At 32.5% G+C, this 12,977-nt stretch overlaps 3 protein-coding genes across 3 annotated transcripts in view; 2 read left to right on the forward strand and 1 right to left on the reverse strand.

Moving 5' to 3' along the window:
- LOC107564411 (protein phosphatase methylesterase 1-like) overlaps positions 1–315 on the forward strand; it is a 3,743-nt gene extending 3,428 nt beyond the window's left edge. The window contains exon 3 of the mRNA XM_016249503.1: positions 145–315. Within this exon, the coding sequence (XP_016104989.1) occupies positions 145–279 (135 nt within the window). The 3' untranslated portion in view covers positions 280–315. The remainder of the gene's footprint in view (positions 1–144) is intronic.
- Positions 316–1,623: 1,308 nt separating this feature from the next.
- LOC107564410 (protein phosphatase methylesterase 1-like) lies at positions 1,624–7,699 on the forward strand. Its single transcript, XM_016249502.1, has 10 exons — positions 1,624–1,641; positions 2,624–2,714; positions 4,146–4,211; positions 4,284–4,413; positions 5,841–5,964; positions 6,160–6,204; positions 6,459–6,523; positions 7,065–7,132; positions 7,323–7,357; positions 7,475–7,699. The coding sequence occupies exons 2-9, from the start codon at positions 2,632–2,634 to the stop codon at positions 7,345–7,347; spliced, it is 606 nt and encodes a 201-aa protein (XP_016104988.1). The 5' UTR covers positions 1,624–1,641; positions 2,624–2,631; the 3' UTR covers positions 7,348–7,357; positions 7,475–7,699.
- Positions 7,700–10,874: 3,175 nt separating this feature from the next.
- The window catches only part of LOC107564413 (RING finger protein 150-like), a 16,423-nt gene continuing 14,320 nt past the window's right edge, over positions 10,875–12,977 (reverse strand). Inside the window, exons 5-6 of the mRNA XM_016249504.1 lie at positions 12,285–12,381; positions 10,875–11,176 (exon numbers count right to left, since the gene is read on the reverse strand). Of these exons, the coding sequence (XP_016104990.1) occupies positions 10,907–11,176; positions 12,285–12,381 (367 nt within the window). The 3' untranslated portion in view covers positions 10,875–10,906. The remainder of the gene's footprint in view (positions 11,177–12,284; positions 12,382–12,977) is intronic.

The following is a 12,977-nucleotide window of genomic DNA, read 5'->3' on the forward strand; positions in this document are numbered from 1 at the left end:
CTCTCTCTCACACTCACACTCACTCTCTCACTCTCACACACTCACTCTCACCTGAGATCACAGGTGCACTCGGAGAGCTTTATGTGTGTATAATTACAGGCATGTGTGTGACTGTTTCTCCTTGACCGCGGTGTGTGTGTGCACGTGTTTCGTGTGTATAAGAGCGGTCAGGACGGTCCACTGCTGGTTCTGCTTCACGGAGGAGGACACTCGGCCCTGTCCTGGGCTGTGTTTACGGTACGAACACGCACTTATCACATAAACCGTATCTTGGTTTAGAACAGAGCCAGTGCCAGAATTGTCAACTTTCTACTGTTATTCATACTATATAAACACAATTATAAATGTAAACAACAACCTATACCTAAAGAATATATAACTGTAAGTGTAGGACGTCACACAGAAACATTCACTTTTAAGCAAATAATATGCATCAGTGACTCAGTGAATAAAACGCAGCATTATTACATACACCAAACGAAGTAGTGTAGCCTATTATTATATATATATATATATATATATATATATTTAAAATATTTTGAATTAGTTTTTGATTCTATTTCTTTCTGTTTTTCTCTACATTGTATGTAACATTTTAGTCAATTTGTTGTTTTTGTCATTTTTATTAGTTATTTTGTTTTTAATATTTTGAATTAATTTTATTTTGTACTTCTTTTTAAATTTAGTTTTAGTAATTTTGTTGTGTTTTGATATTTTTATTAGTTTTATACAAAATATTTTGAATAATTTTTATTTTTGCATTTTACGTTTTCATTTTAATTTTAGTTAATATTTTAGTAATTTGGTTGTGTTTTTATCACTTTTTGTTAGTTTATTTTAATATTTTGACTTGCTTTATTTTGCATTTGCCAATTTCATCTTAAATTGTAACCTATTAGTAATTTTGTTGTTTATTTTCAACATTTTTATAGTTTTTTTTTTTTATATTTTTTTTATTAATTATATATTTGTATTAGTTACTCCCCCCCCTCCTATTTTTTGTCTACAGTTTTTATTAATTCTTATTTCAGTTTTAGTTATTTTAGTATACCAAGAAATGTTGCTTTGGAAACCAGCTCAAATAAAATTTGTGTTTTTTTGTTGTTCTTGTTTTTTTTTTTTTACAGTTAACATTAATTTTAAGACCAAACATAAATGTTTGGTAACATTTACTTGAAGCCTTTATCTACAATGCATTATAAAAGTATTCTTAGCGTGTATTGTAATGCATTATATATATTTTTAGAAGTAATTGTATATTGCATTAAAATATTTGCAAAATCTTGGTTACATCTGAAATGTAGCTTTTTTCCTTCATGAGATAAAAGTCATTACTTTTTTTAATCTTAAAATATAACAAAATGAATCCAAAGTCAGAATTGTGAGAAATAAACTTGCATTTTCTAAACCATGCCAATAGAAATTGGTTGTTTTCATACATTATATTTTCTCAAGGTGTAACTAATTATAGTGTTATAATGCATTATAACTGTTGTTAGAATTATTAATGAGATCATACCGACCATAATGAGATTAATGTATTAAAAACACTTTAATGCATTATATATATATATATATATATATATATATATATATATATATATATATATATATATATGGTGGCCATCGACGTGGTGGAGGGTGAGAAACACTGCGTCATCTGTCATAAACCAGCATCACAGTCACATTTTTAAAAAACATTTTAAAATGCTTATTACAAAGGTATATAATATTGCTACTACTACCAATTCTACTAATAGTAACAACAGTAATAATAAAAAATGTATACATTTATATAAAAAGAATAATATTACATTTAAATATTAAACAATATATAAACTAAAATAATATGAATAATGAATCTTGATTTTTAATATTTATTTCTTTATTTGAACAAAACATTAATTCAAGCTTTAGCATTACTAAGCACTACTATTTCTACTACTACTGTTACAATATCTCAGTTTCTGCCAAATACTTAAATAATATATATGTATTTTACTTAAATAAAAAATTATAGAAATGACTTCTACTACTAATAATAATTAAGAAATTCCATAAAAATATTTTTTTTATATATAAAATATAAAATGTAAAAAATATATATATATACGTGACCCTGGAGCACAAAAGCAGTGTTAAGTCGCTGGGGTATATTTGTAGCAATAGCCAACAATACATTGTATGGGTCTGTATCTCTGCCAAATATTGTCCTATCCTCACAAACCATACATCAATGAAAGCTTATTTATTCAGCTTCCGGATGATGTATACATCTCAATTTGAAAAATCAACCCCTTATGACTGGTTTTGTGCTCCATGGTCACATATATAAATTTAAAATAATTAAGGAGCTTATTTATTCAGCTTCCGGATGATGTATACATCTCAATTTGAAAAATCAACCCCTTATGACTGCTTTTGTGCTCCATGGTCACATATATAAATTTAAAATAATTAAGGAATTGTGATGTTTTAATGTCTTTTTTTTTACTTTAAGTAAATATTTGTACAAACGTTCTCCTAGTTTCTGCCGAAATATAAAGTGGCTTTCCTTCAGCCCAGCGTCTTCTGTAGGTCTACAGCATGATTTAGCTGTGAATGTGTGGTTTGTCTTACGCAGGCAGTGCGATGGAAGTCTTGCACAGCATGCAGAACTTCCTGAGAGGACGACCCAAATCCTTCAAATCCATCGATCACGCCATTGAATGGAGGTCAGCGTCCAGATGATTATTAGAGAGAGTCTGATCTGATCCGAAATGAAAATAACACACAACACACAGACCACTGCAACAATTCAGTCTATAGAAACGGTTTACAGTGAAATTCAGTGCAGGTCCTCTTCAGTCCTGCTTTCATCCAGTGGGAAAGGGAAAAAAAGGGATTTTATCACAAAATACATTCACTTTCTTTTAAAAGTAGTAAGTAAACTAAAACTAAAAGTAAGACTAGCTCTTGTTTCAACTTCTCTTGTTGATCTGGAACAACATTCCTGCCGGGTAAACGGCTAAATCATAAACCTACTAACTAACCCATCTCCTAAAACAGAGAGAAATTACTTGTTGAAGCCCCAACAAGAACATGACAAAATCACATCTCCGCCAAGCCTCTGAATTATGACTTTTATCTCATAACTTCACATTTTTTTCATCTCATAATTATGAGGATGTCAGTTTTCCCTTTCATCTCATAATTTCAACTTCATGTGTTATAATCTCAATTTGTTATTTTATGATTATGACTTATCTCACAATTACGATTTAGTATGTCATAATTTCAATTTTTTATCTCATAATATCACTTAGCATGCCAAGTTTCAATTTTATGTCATATTTATATTTTATCTCATAATTATGACTTAGTGTGTCAATTTTGACTCGTCTCATAATTTCAACTTCATGCGTTATAATCTCAACCTTTTCTTGCAATTATGACTTTTTATCTCAATTACAAGTTAGTATGTCAATTTCAGCTTTTCAAACGTATGGCTTAGTATGTTAGATTTCAAATTTTTCATAATTACAGCATCTTATCAATTATAACTTACGTCAATTTCGACTTTATCTCATAAAGTTACTATGTCATAGTTTTCATAAATATTTTCCATATATATATATTTTTGATCAATTTTAACTTTCAGAGCAAAGAAAGAAAATAAATATAAACGAGGTTCATTATGATTCTTTAAAAAAATGTATTTGAATGAAGTCTCTTCTGCTCACCAGGGCTGCCTTTACTTGATTAGAAATACAGTAAAAACAGTAAAACTGTGAAATATTATTACAATTTAAATGAGCTGTCTTCTGTGTGGATATCTGTTAAACTGTAATTTATTTCTGTGATGCACAGCTGTATTTTCAGCATCATTACTGCAGTCTTCAGTGTCACATGATCTTCAGAAATCAGTATAATATGCTGATTTACTGCTCGAGAAACATTTCTGATTATTATCAATGTTGGAAACAGTTGCGCTGCACAATATTTTTGTGGAAACTGTGATACATTTGATTTTGATGACAGCATTTATTTGAAAAAGAAATCTTCTGAAACATTATAAATGTCTTTAATATCACTTTTGATCAATTCAATGCATCCTTATGAATGAAAGTATTCATTTCCAGCATGCGTTTCTTTTCTGGTTGCAGTGTAAAGAGTGGGCAGATCAGAAACCTTGAATCTGCTAAAGTGTCAATGGTGGGACAAGTGAGACGGTAGGGTCTGAGCACACATGCGCTCCTCGTCCTCACACTGCTTTGCTCACTGAACGAGCGTGTGTCTCTCAGGTGTGAGGTGGAGGAAGGCGATTCGGCCGAGCCGGTGAGTCCGGTGACTGAGAGCGTGGCCGAGGGGCACGAGGAGTTTTACGATCTCAACTACGTGACGGAGAAAACAGAGAGCAGCGCATCAGCAGAGGTGAGCTCCTCTAACACTGGCCGTCTGGATATGCGCCATTGTAATACTGTGCTATTCTTTGAAGTAGCAAGTAAATGCCATGGTATATGAATGTTAAAGTACCATGCTACCTGTACAGTATATACATAATAATTAGTTGCCTTATATATACACTACCACACATTATTGAAGGCAGATGTATGGAAGCCCATTTGTGCCAGATTAGAAAATACATCATGCCAGTTGACATAGTGGCATAATCCTCATTCTCATAACATAATCAGAACTTTTTGTCTCATATTTATGCCTTAGTATGTCATAATTTAGCCTTTTTTATTTTAAATTAAACTCATAATTTAGATTTTCTTTTGTCATTTTAGTTTAACCCGTCAGGTTTCGACTATCTCATATCATAATTATGACTTTCTCAACTACGACTCTTTACACTCAATTTAATTGTCAATTTCACTTTTTAAATCTCAATTTTGACTATCGCATAATTACAACTGTCATAATTTTGACTTTCTCAATTATGACCGTTTAAACTTTTAACTTCAATTTTTAAACCTCATAATAAATTTTTTTTTGTCCATTTCAGTATCTCATATCTACAACTTAGTGTGACAATTATGACTGTCATAATTGTTACTTTCTCAGTTATCATGGTTTAAACTTTTTTTAACCTCATAATTGTGATTTATCTCAATTTCAACTTTTTATCTCAAAATTATGACTGTTTACTCATAATTTAGTTTTTTTAAACCTCATAATTTAGATTTGTTTTAGTCCATTTCACCATCTCATAATTAAAACTTGTCATAATTTGGACTTTCTTAATTATGACCATTTACACTCCATTTAGTTTTTGTCAATGCTAATTTTTTAATTCATAATTTCGATTTCTCTCAATTTCAGCTTCATCATTTTAGACTTTTTATCTCATAATTATGACTGTATACACTTATATATTTTTTTTGTAAATTTTGTTTTTAATCTCATAATTTTTAGACTTTCATCTTTATCATTTGTCTTCCCAATTTTGACTCATAATTAAATAATTTTGACTTTAATGACTTATAATTTTGAGATAAAAAGTCAAGTATGACATACTATATATAATTTTGACTTATTAATGTCATAATTACTACTTGGTAAATCAGTTTCAACTTCTCATTATTATGACTTGGTATGCAGTTTTTAGTTTTATATCATAATTATGACTTTTTATCTCATAAATCTGATTCCCAATTTTGACTGATCTAATAGTTATGATCTACAAAGCATGAATTGTTTCTTATGTGGCGGAACTGGCTTCCAGAACAACTGAAATCCTGCTATTGCTCACATACACCCATATTTAACATTTATTAACCTTTGACCCCTCTGTGTGCAACTGAACAAACAGTGCATGACAAACTGAGTGTAATCGACGTGCATGTGTGCTTCAGCCATGCAGCGTGTACAGCTGGAGAATCGACCTGTCTAAAGCAGAGAAATACTGGGATGGCTGGTTCAGAGGGATATCGAACCTCTTTCTGTCCTGCAACGTCCCAAAACTCCTACTGCTGGCAGGCAAGAGACACGGACCAATCAAAGCACTCCTCTGAAACACATGAAACAGACAGTAATCCTCCTTTTAAGGAACAGTCTAAACAATGCAACATATAATCAAACAAATGGTGCTGATCTGAATGGCTAAAGTGAATCATTTATGCAACAAAATTGCTCAGTTCTGTCAGTTTAATGTGAAACGTGTCCTGTGTTCAGGCATTGATCGACTGGACAGAGACCTGACCATTGGACAGATGCAGGGTGAGTCTGATCAATAACTGTATCCTATGACAGCAATCATGCATTGAGCTGCACAATAACAAACATTGAAATCTGCCCTAGCAATCTATATAAATGATTTCGAAGATGCCTAACAATCTCAAATGACACTGATTGGTCGACCAGCGCTGAGAAAAGCAACGTGACCAACAGCGTTTTCACCTGAATAATGGCAGTAATAGTAATGTGCTAGTATGCTAATATTCTCTATTTAATGTTTTCTATGGCTTCTGTAGGTAAATTCATGATGCAGGTGCTGCCCCCTTGTGGACACGCAGTGCATGAGGACATCCCAGATAAAGTAAGATTATATTATATATCCACATTTCTATTCAAAAGCTTGTGATCACTGATTTTCTTCTAAGAAATTGATACTTTTATACAGATACATTAAAGTGACAGTAAAGACTTTTATAAAGATACTAAGATTTCTATTTGAAATAAATGCTGCTCTTCTGAACTTTCTATTCATCTGTGAATCCTGAAAGATAAAATATAAGTTTCCACAAAAAAAATTGGGCAGCATAAACATTGATAATAATCAGAAATGTTTCTTGAGCAGCAAATCAGCATATTAGAATGATTTCTGAAGAATCATGTGACACTGAAGACTGCAGAAAATTCAGATCTGATCACAGAAATAAATTACGAATTAAATTAAATATTCGCAAAGAAGAGAGTTATTTAAAAAAATAAATATTTACTGTTTTTTGAATAAATAAACAGTCTTGGAACACTCAGCATTCCCTCACTCATCTGTATAAACATTAATTATGCACAGATGATTTTGTTATTCTTGTTGCACGTTTTAATGCAATATTTGATTTTTGTGTATTTTTGAGGTGGCAGATGCTTTGGCAAGTTTTATGATCAGACACAAATTTGCCGAAGCACGCAGTGAAACTAAAAGGTGAGTTAATAACAAATTAACAACTCTATCTAAAAATGTTATTGGTCAACTTCCCTATATATATATATATATATATATATATATATATATATATAATAAGATGCATTAAAAGGTGTAATAAACAAATTCTGCTGAAGTTTGAGCATGTTAAACGTCATAGAAACTGCATGTCATTCTCTCTCTCTCTTAGTTCTTCATACCCGTTCATGCGGTGAAAACACGAGAGTGAGTGACATTGTTTTTCTCATCTGTAAATGTTTGCTGTCATTTGTTTGTACGGCATCTATCTTGTCTGCATTTGTGCATGCAAACTGAACAGAGTCGAATGTCTTTGTCCCTCAGATAAAGCAGAACAGGCCTGAACCTCCACCAGATCAAAACATCCTTCACATCCAGCAAAAACATGCTACTTTTGCCATTAAATTTCAACTGTCACTCTCCTGAGTTTAGAATAAAGATTTGGATGTTCATTATTCAACCGTGTCGGAATTTTTAGTTTAACTGAGAGGAAACATTCAAATATTGAAATGAGATGGAATCATGTGACAACATCAAAGGCAACAGATGTGAAACACTGTAAATGAGATGTTTAGCCCCAAAAAATGTACATTAAAATTTATTAATATTCAAAGCACAGTCTGACTGAAACACGTGCAAAATACTGAGCATGAAATGGTACAAATGTCTACTGAGTGTGTGTGTGTGTGTGTGTGTGAGAGAGAGAAATACAGTGAGGTGAACTGCACGTGTGTTTTGTGTGCGAGTATACAAACTTGTGACCGAAATCCCAATCTCAAAACGAAATCCAATCTCTAAATACATAAAGTGCATGATGGAAAAACTGGGCAATTAAGGAGAGAATTGGACAAAATTATTCTCTATTTACAATATACAGTCAAACAAGGAAGAACGAGTTACAGATTTAAAGGAACAGTGCACCTGAAAATGATCATTTACTCAACTTCGTGTCTTTCCACAACTTTGTTTTGCCAAAAACATCTGGAACTGTTTGAATATAGTGCACAAGTCATATGAACTACTTTTATGGTGATTTCTGGAGTTTTAAAGAAAAGGAAAAAAGAATAATAGAGATTTTGACCCGTGGGTGAATAAACAGTAACAGAACAGTCACTTATGGGGTGAACTCTCCCTTTAAAGAAATGGTTCACCGAAAAAAAAAAACTGAAAAAAAAAGTTTGCTGAAAATTTGCTCACTCTCAGGTCATCCAAGATATAGATGAGTTTGTTTCTTCATCAGACTTCTCTGAGTCTCAGCAATGGATGCTCTGCAGTGAATGGGTGCCGTCAGAATGAAAGTCCAAACAGCTGATAAAAACATCACAATAATCCACAACACTCCAGTGCATCAGTTAACATCTTGTGAAGCCAAAAGCTGCGTGTTTTTAAGAAAGAAAAAAAAAAAGATCATTAAGGCATGTTTAACTTCCAGCAAAAACATGCTACTTTTGCCATTAAATTTCAACTGTCACTCTCCTGAGTTTAGAATAAAGATTTGGATGTTCATTATTCAACCGTGTCGGAATTTTTAGTTTAACTGAGAGGAAACATTCAAATATTGAAATGAGATGGAATCATGTGACAACATCAAAGGCAACAGATGTGAAACACTGTAAATGAGATGATGTTTAGCCCCAAAAAATTTACATTAAAATTTATTAATATTCAAAGCACAATCTGACTGAAACACGTGCAAAATACTGAGCATGAAATGGTACAAATGTCTACTGAGTGTGTGTGTGTGTGTGTGTGTGAGAGAGAGAAATACAGTGAGGTGAACTGCACGTGTGTTTTGTGTGCGAGTATACAAACTTGTGACCGAAATCCCAATCTCAAAACGAAATCCAATCTCTAAATACATAAAGTGCATGATGGAAAAACTGGGCAATTAAGGAGAGAATTGGACAAAATTATTCTCTATTTACAATATACAGTCAAACAAGGAAGAACGAGTTACAGATTTAAAGGAACAGTGCACCTGAAAATGATCATTTACTCAACCTCGTGTCTTTCCACAACTTTGTTTTGCCAAAAACATCTGGAACTGTTTGAATATAGTGCACAAGTCATATGAACTACTTTTATGGTGATTTCTGGAGTTTTAAAGAAAAGGAAAAAAGAATAATAGAGATTTAGACCCGTGGGTGAATAAACAGTAACAGAACAGTCACTTATGGGGTGAACTCTCCCTTTAAAGAAATGGTTCACCGAAAAAAAAAAACTGAAAAAAAAAGTTTGCTGAAAATTTGCTCACTCTCAGATCATCCAAGATATAGATGAGTTTGTTTCTTCATCAGACTTCTCCGAGTCTCAGCAATGGATGCTCTGCAGTGAATGGGTGCCGTCAGAATGAAAGTCCAAACAGCTGATAAAAACATCACAATAATCCACAACACTCCAGTGCATCAGTTAACATCTTGTGAAGCCAAAAGCTGCGTGTTTTTAAGAAAGAAAAAAAAAAAGATCATTAAGGCATGTTTAACTTCAGACCATTGCCTTTGGTAAAATATCCATAATGACGCTTCCTCCAGTAATAAAGTCCATCCCTTGTTACGCTCTCTCATCAAAAAATTAATCAACATGTTTGTTTAGAGCAGTTTCAGACTATTTTGGCTTGTAAACGCTGCTTGATCTGTGCAGATTTCTCTCCTGATTCAGACCAGACCACTTTTTCACTGGAGGAAGCATTATTATGGATTATGGACTCGTTTTTTAGTCTAAGGCAACGGTTTGAAGTTAAAAACATCTTAATGATGGATTTGTTTCTTACAAACACACAGCTTTTGGCTTCTCAAGATGTTAACTGATGGACTGGAGTGGTGTGGATTACTTGTGGATTACTGTGATGTTTTTATCAGCTGTTTGGACTCTCATTCTGACGGCACCCATTCACTCAAATCTTGGATGGCCTGAGGGTGAGGACACTGCCAGTGAACATTCATTTTTAGGTGAACTATTTTTAGTATGGATGTGATTTATTTTAGTAGGAATGATATATATTAGTTTTCATTAATAGTTTGGATTATTATTTTTAAGTAATTTTTGTGTTGTCATTTTTATTTTTGTTTTTATATGTCTATATAGTTTGTTATTTTCATTTCAGTTTTAGTTATTTTAGTACATTAAGTTAAACTCAATGAAAATGAGAAATTATCAAATAAAAGTCCAAATAAGTTACAGTAACAATTTCAGTTAACATTTATTTTATTTCAAGAAACTTTTTTATGGTTTTAGTTAACTATAACAACTCTTGTTATATTTCAAAACATGACATGCATGTTTTAACAGAAATTACATTAAAGTATATTTTAGTTTCCCATAAATGCTTGTCAGTTCATTCAGCAGTGCACTTTAACCATATTTCGCGACAATAGAAGAAATTATGAAATTACATATAAAGGTGTACTTGCGTCTAACTTAAGTGGGTCAAAAGAAGTGCTCTAAAGTTCAGCTAATTGCATTTTACATACATTTAAACTACATTTTCATTTAATTACAATTAACATATAATGTCCAAAACATTACATTCAGTTTGCACTTGAAGTGTATTATTTCTGTAGTGCAGATAATTTTTTTAAAAGTATGCTAAAATGTACTTTATTCACAAGACTGTCTGGATGGTTTGCCATTTTTGCCACATGCATATTTGTGCATGCTTTTTTTGGGCTGTTATTAAATGTGCACTATTATTTGTCACTTTTGATAAAAGCATCTTCTAAATGCAAAAATGTAAATTATTACCCACAAGGCCTTGCACTAGAGATGAGGACGACTTCCACTCTCACAGAAATCAATGTTTATGAACTTGTTTGCACACTCACTCTGTTCGGTTGGCAAGGTATCCTGGGACAGTGGCTCAGAGTCCAGGAGGACCTGAGGGAGACCCACCATCCTCACTCCGGGGTCACGCCCCCCGACGACATCGCCGGCCATGACATCATCGCTCATCACCATGGCGTTGAGAGCCACGCCCCCCACGGCGAGCTCGTAGTCCAGAGGAATTTCATTCAGACACTCGGCACTCGACTGCATGTGAACAGAATTACACCACAGTCACACAGCATAGAGTTAAATACAACAGAATTACACTATAGCCATACTGAAGCAATAAGCCATGCATTTCAGGGATTTTACCATGGTTAAGGCCAGGATTATTACAATTAAGCATTAAACTACTACTCAAATAAACTTTCATAACTTGAAAAATTAACTTAAAATAAAAAAAACTTAAAACTTGTTTTATTTTATCTAGTTAGCAAGGCAACATTTTATTTTCATTTAGTTTAACTTAATTATATCTCAATAAAAACTTTTTTAAAAAATCTACAAAAATGACAAACACAACAAAAGTACTAACTTTAACTAAAATAAAAACGAAAACAAGGCATCCTTTTTTCATTTAGTCTAACTCAATGTATTAGCATAACTAAAAAACAATTATAGATATTTAAAAAACTAAAAAAATGCCAAAATCACAACAAAACTAACAAATTAACATGTAAACAGCATAAATATAAACATTTCAAAATATTAAATAAACTTTTCAGTATCAGTGATTCTAAAATTACACTCATTATGGCACAATACAATGTTAGTAGCGAACATCAATGTTTTAAGAATTAAATAAAAAAATACAAGATGAAATAAAAAAATGTATCCAATGGAAATATTTGAAAAATATAACTAAAAATAAAATAAAATTAATAAAAACACTATACAGACATTTAAAAAAAAATACTAATATACAAATGACAAAAACACAACAGAATGACTAAAGCGTTATTAAAATTAAAACAGAAAATATATTTAAAAAAATAATTAAAAGTATTAATGTAAAAAAAAAAACTAAATAAAATAAGATAAAATGAAAATAATGATTCCTCTGGAAATAATTTTATGTATCAATTCATTACCGTAATTAATAATAATTAAATATTATTTAGTATTATTATTAAAAATAAAGTGAATTTATTCAGAATGTTATTCAGCTGTTTGTATTCCACTGATTCTGTCTGAAGCTTCGTGTTCAGCTCATTTCTCTCTGCACTCGAGGAGGACTAAAACATGCACAAACAGCACATGACACAGGAGCCTGACCTCTGCACAGCGACGAGGGAGAGAGAAAAACACCAACCGTGAGGCCGAGAGCTTTGAGGATGTTCATTTTACACATGGGACACGTGCGATGGTCCACCAACCACGGGTCGACACAGCCCTTATGAAACAGATGCCTGCGAGAAGCAGACGAACAGTGAAGATGGTGAAGGAGGGACAGATGTGGGTTTATCAGTCTAAAGCCCCGCTCACACCAAGAACGATAACTATAAAGATAACGATATTAGCGTTCACACCAGCAAACGATATCGTCTGTTTATTCTAAGCGCACGCTCGTCTGCCGCTTTAAATTCTCGAGCTCATTATAGCAGGATTGATTCTGATTGGCTGTCAATTTTTTATCGTTCATCAGCTTGAAAAAAGCTGGATATCGTTACTCTGTGCCTTTATCGTTATAGCTGTGGTGTGGACTCTGCTATTCTTTAATATTGAGAACGATTTTTAGAACTATATCTTTATCGTTATCTTTATAGTTATCGTCCTTGGTGTGAACGGGCCTTAATACAGCAGCCTCTCATGTTTGCGAGTTTTCAGTTCAACACTGAATGAATTTCAATGAATTTATACAAAAAGACCTGCACACCACTTACATTCTCTTTTTGTAGCAAATAAGAGAGGATTTAGCAACTTTGTTATATGAAAACATAGAAATAAATATAGTATAGAATAGTGCTGCACGATTAATCGTATCGCAATCGCAATCGCGATGTCA

Source organism: Sinocyclocheilus grahami, unplaced genomic scaffold (assembly GCF_001515645.1).
Source record: "Sinocyclocheilus grahami isolate Dianchi unplaced genomic scaffold, SAMN03320097.WGS_v1.1 scaffold932.1, whole genome shotgun sequence".
Taxonomy (NCBI): domain Eukaryota; kingdom Metazoa; phylum Chordata; class Actinopteri; order Cypriniformes; family Cyprinidae; genus Sinocyclocheilus; species Sinocyclocheilus grahami.

Bases quoted from the DNA above. Each gene is read 5' to 3' on its own strand.
- LOC107564410 (XM_016249502.1), top strand. From the start codon at position 2,632: ATGGAAGTCTTGCACAGCATGCAGAACTTCCTGAGAGGACGACCCAAA. The intron at 6,205-6,458 runs GTGAGTCTGATC...TGGCTTCTGTAG, and splicing joins GACCATTGGACAGATGCAGG to GTAAATTCATGATGCAGGTG. The intron at 7,133-7,322 runs GTGAGTTAATAA...TCTCTCTCTTAG, and splicing joins GCACGCAGTGAAACTAAAAG to TTCTTCATACCCGTTCATGC.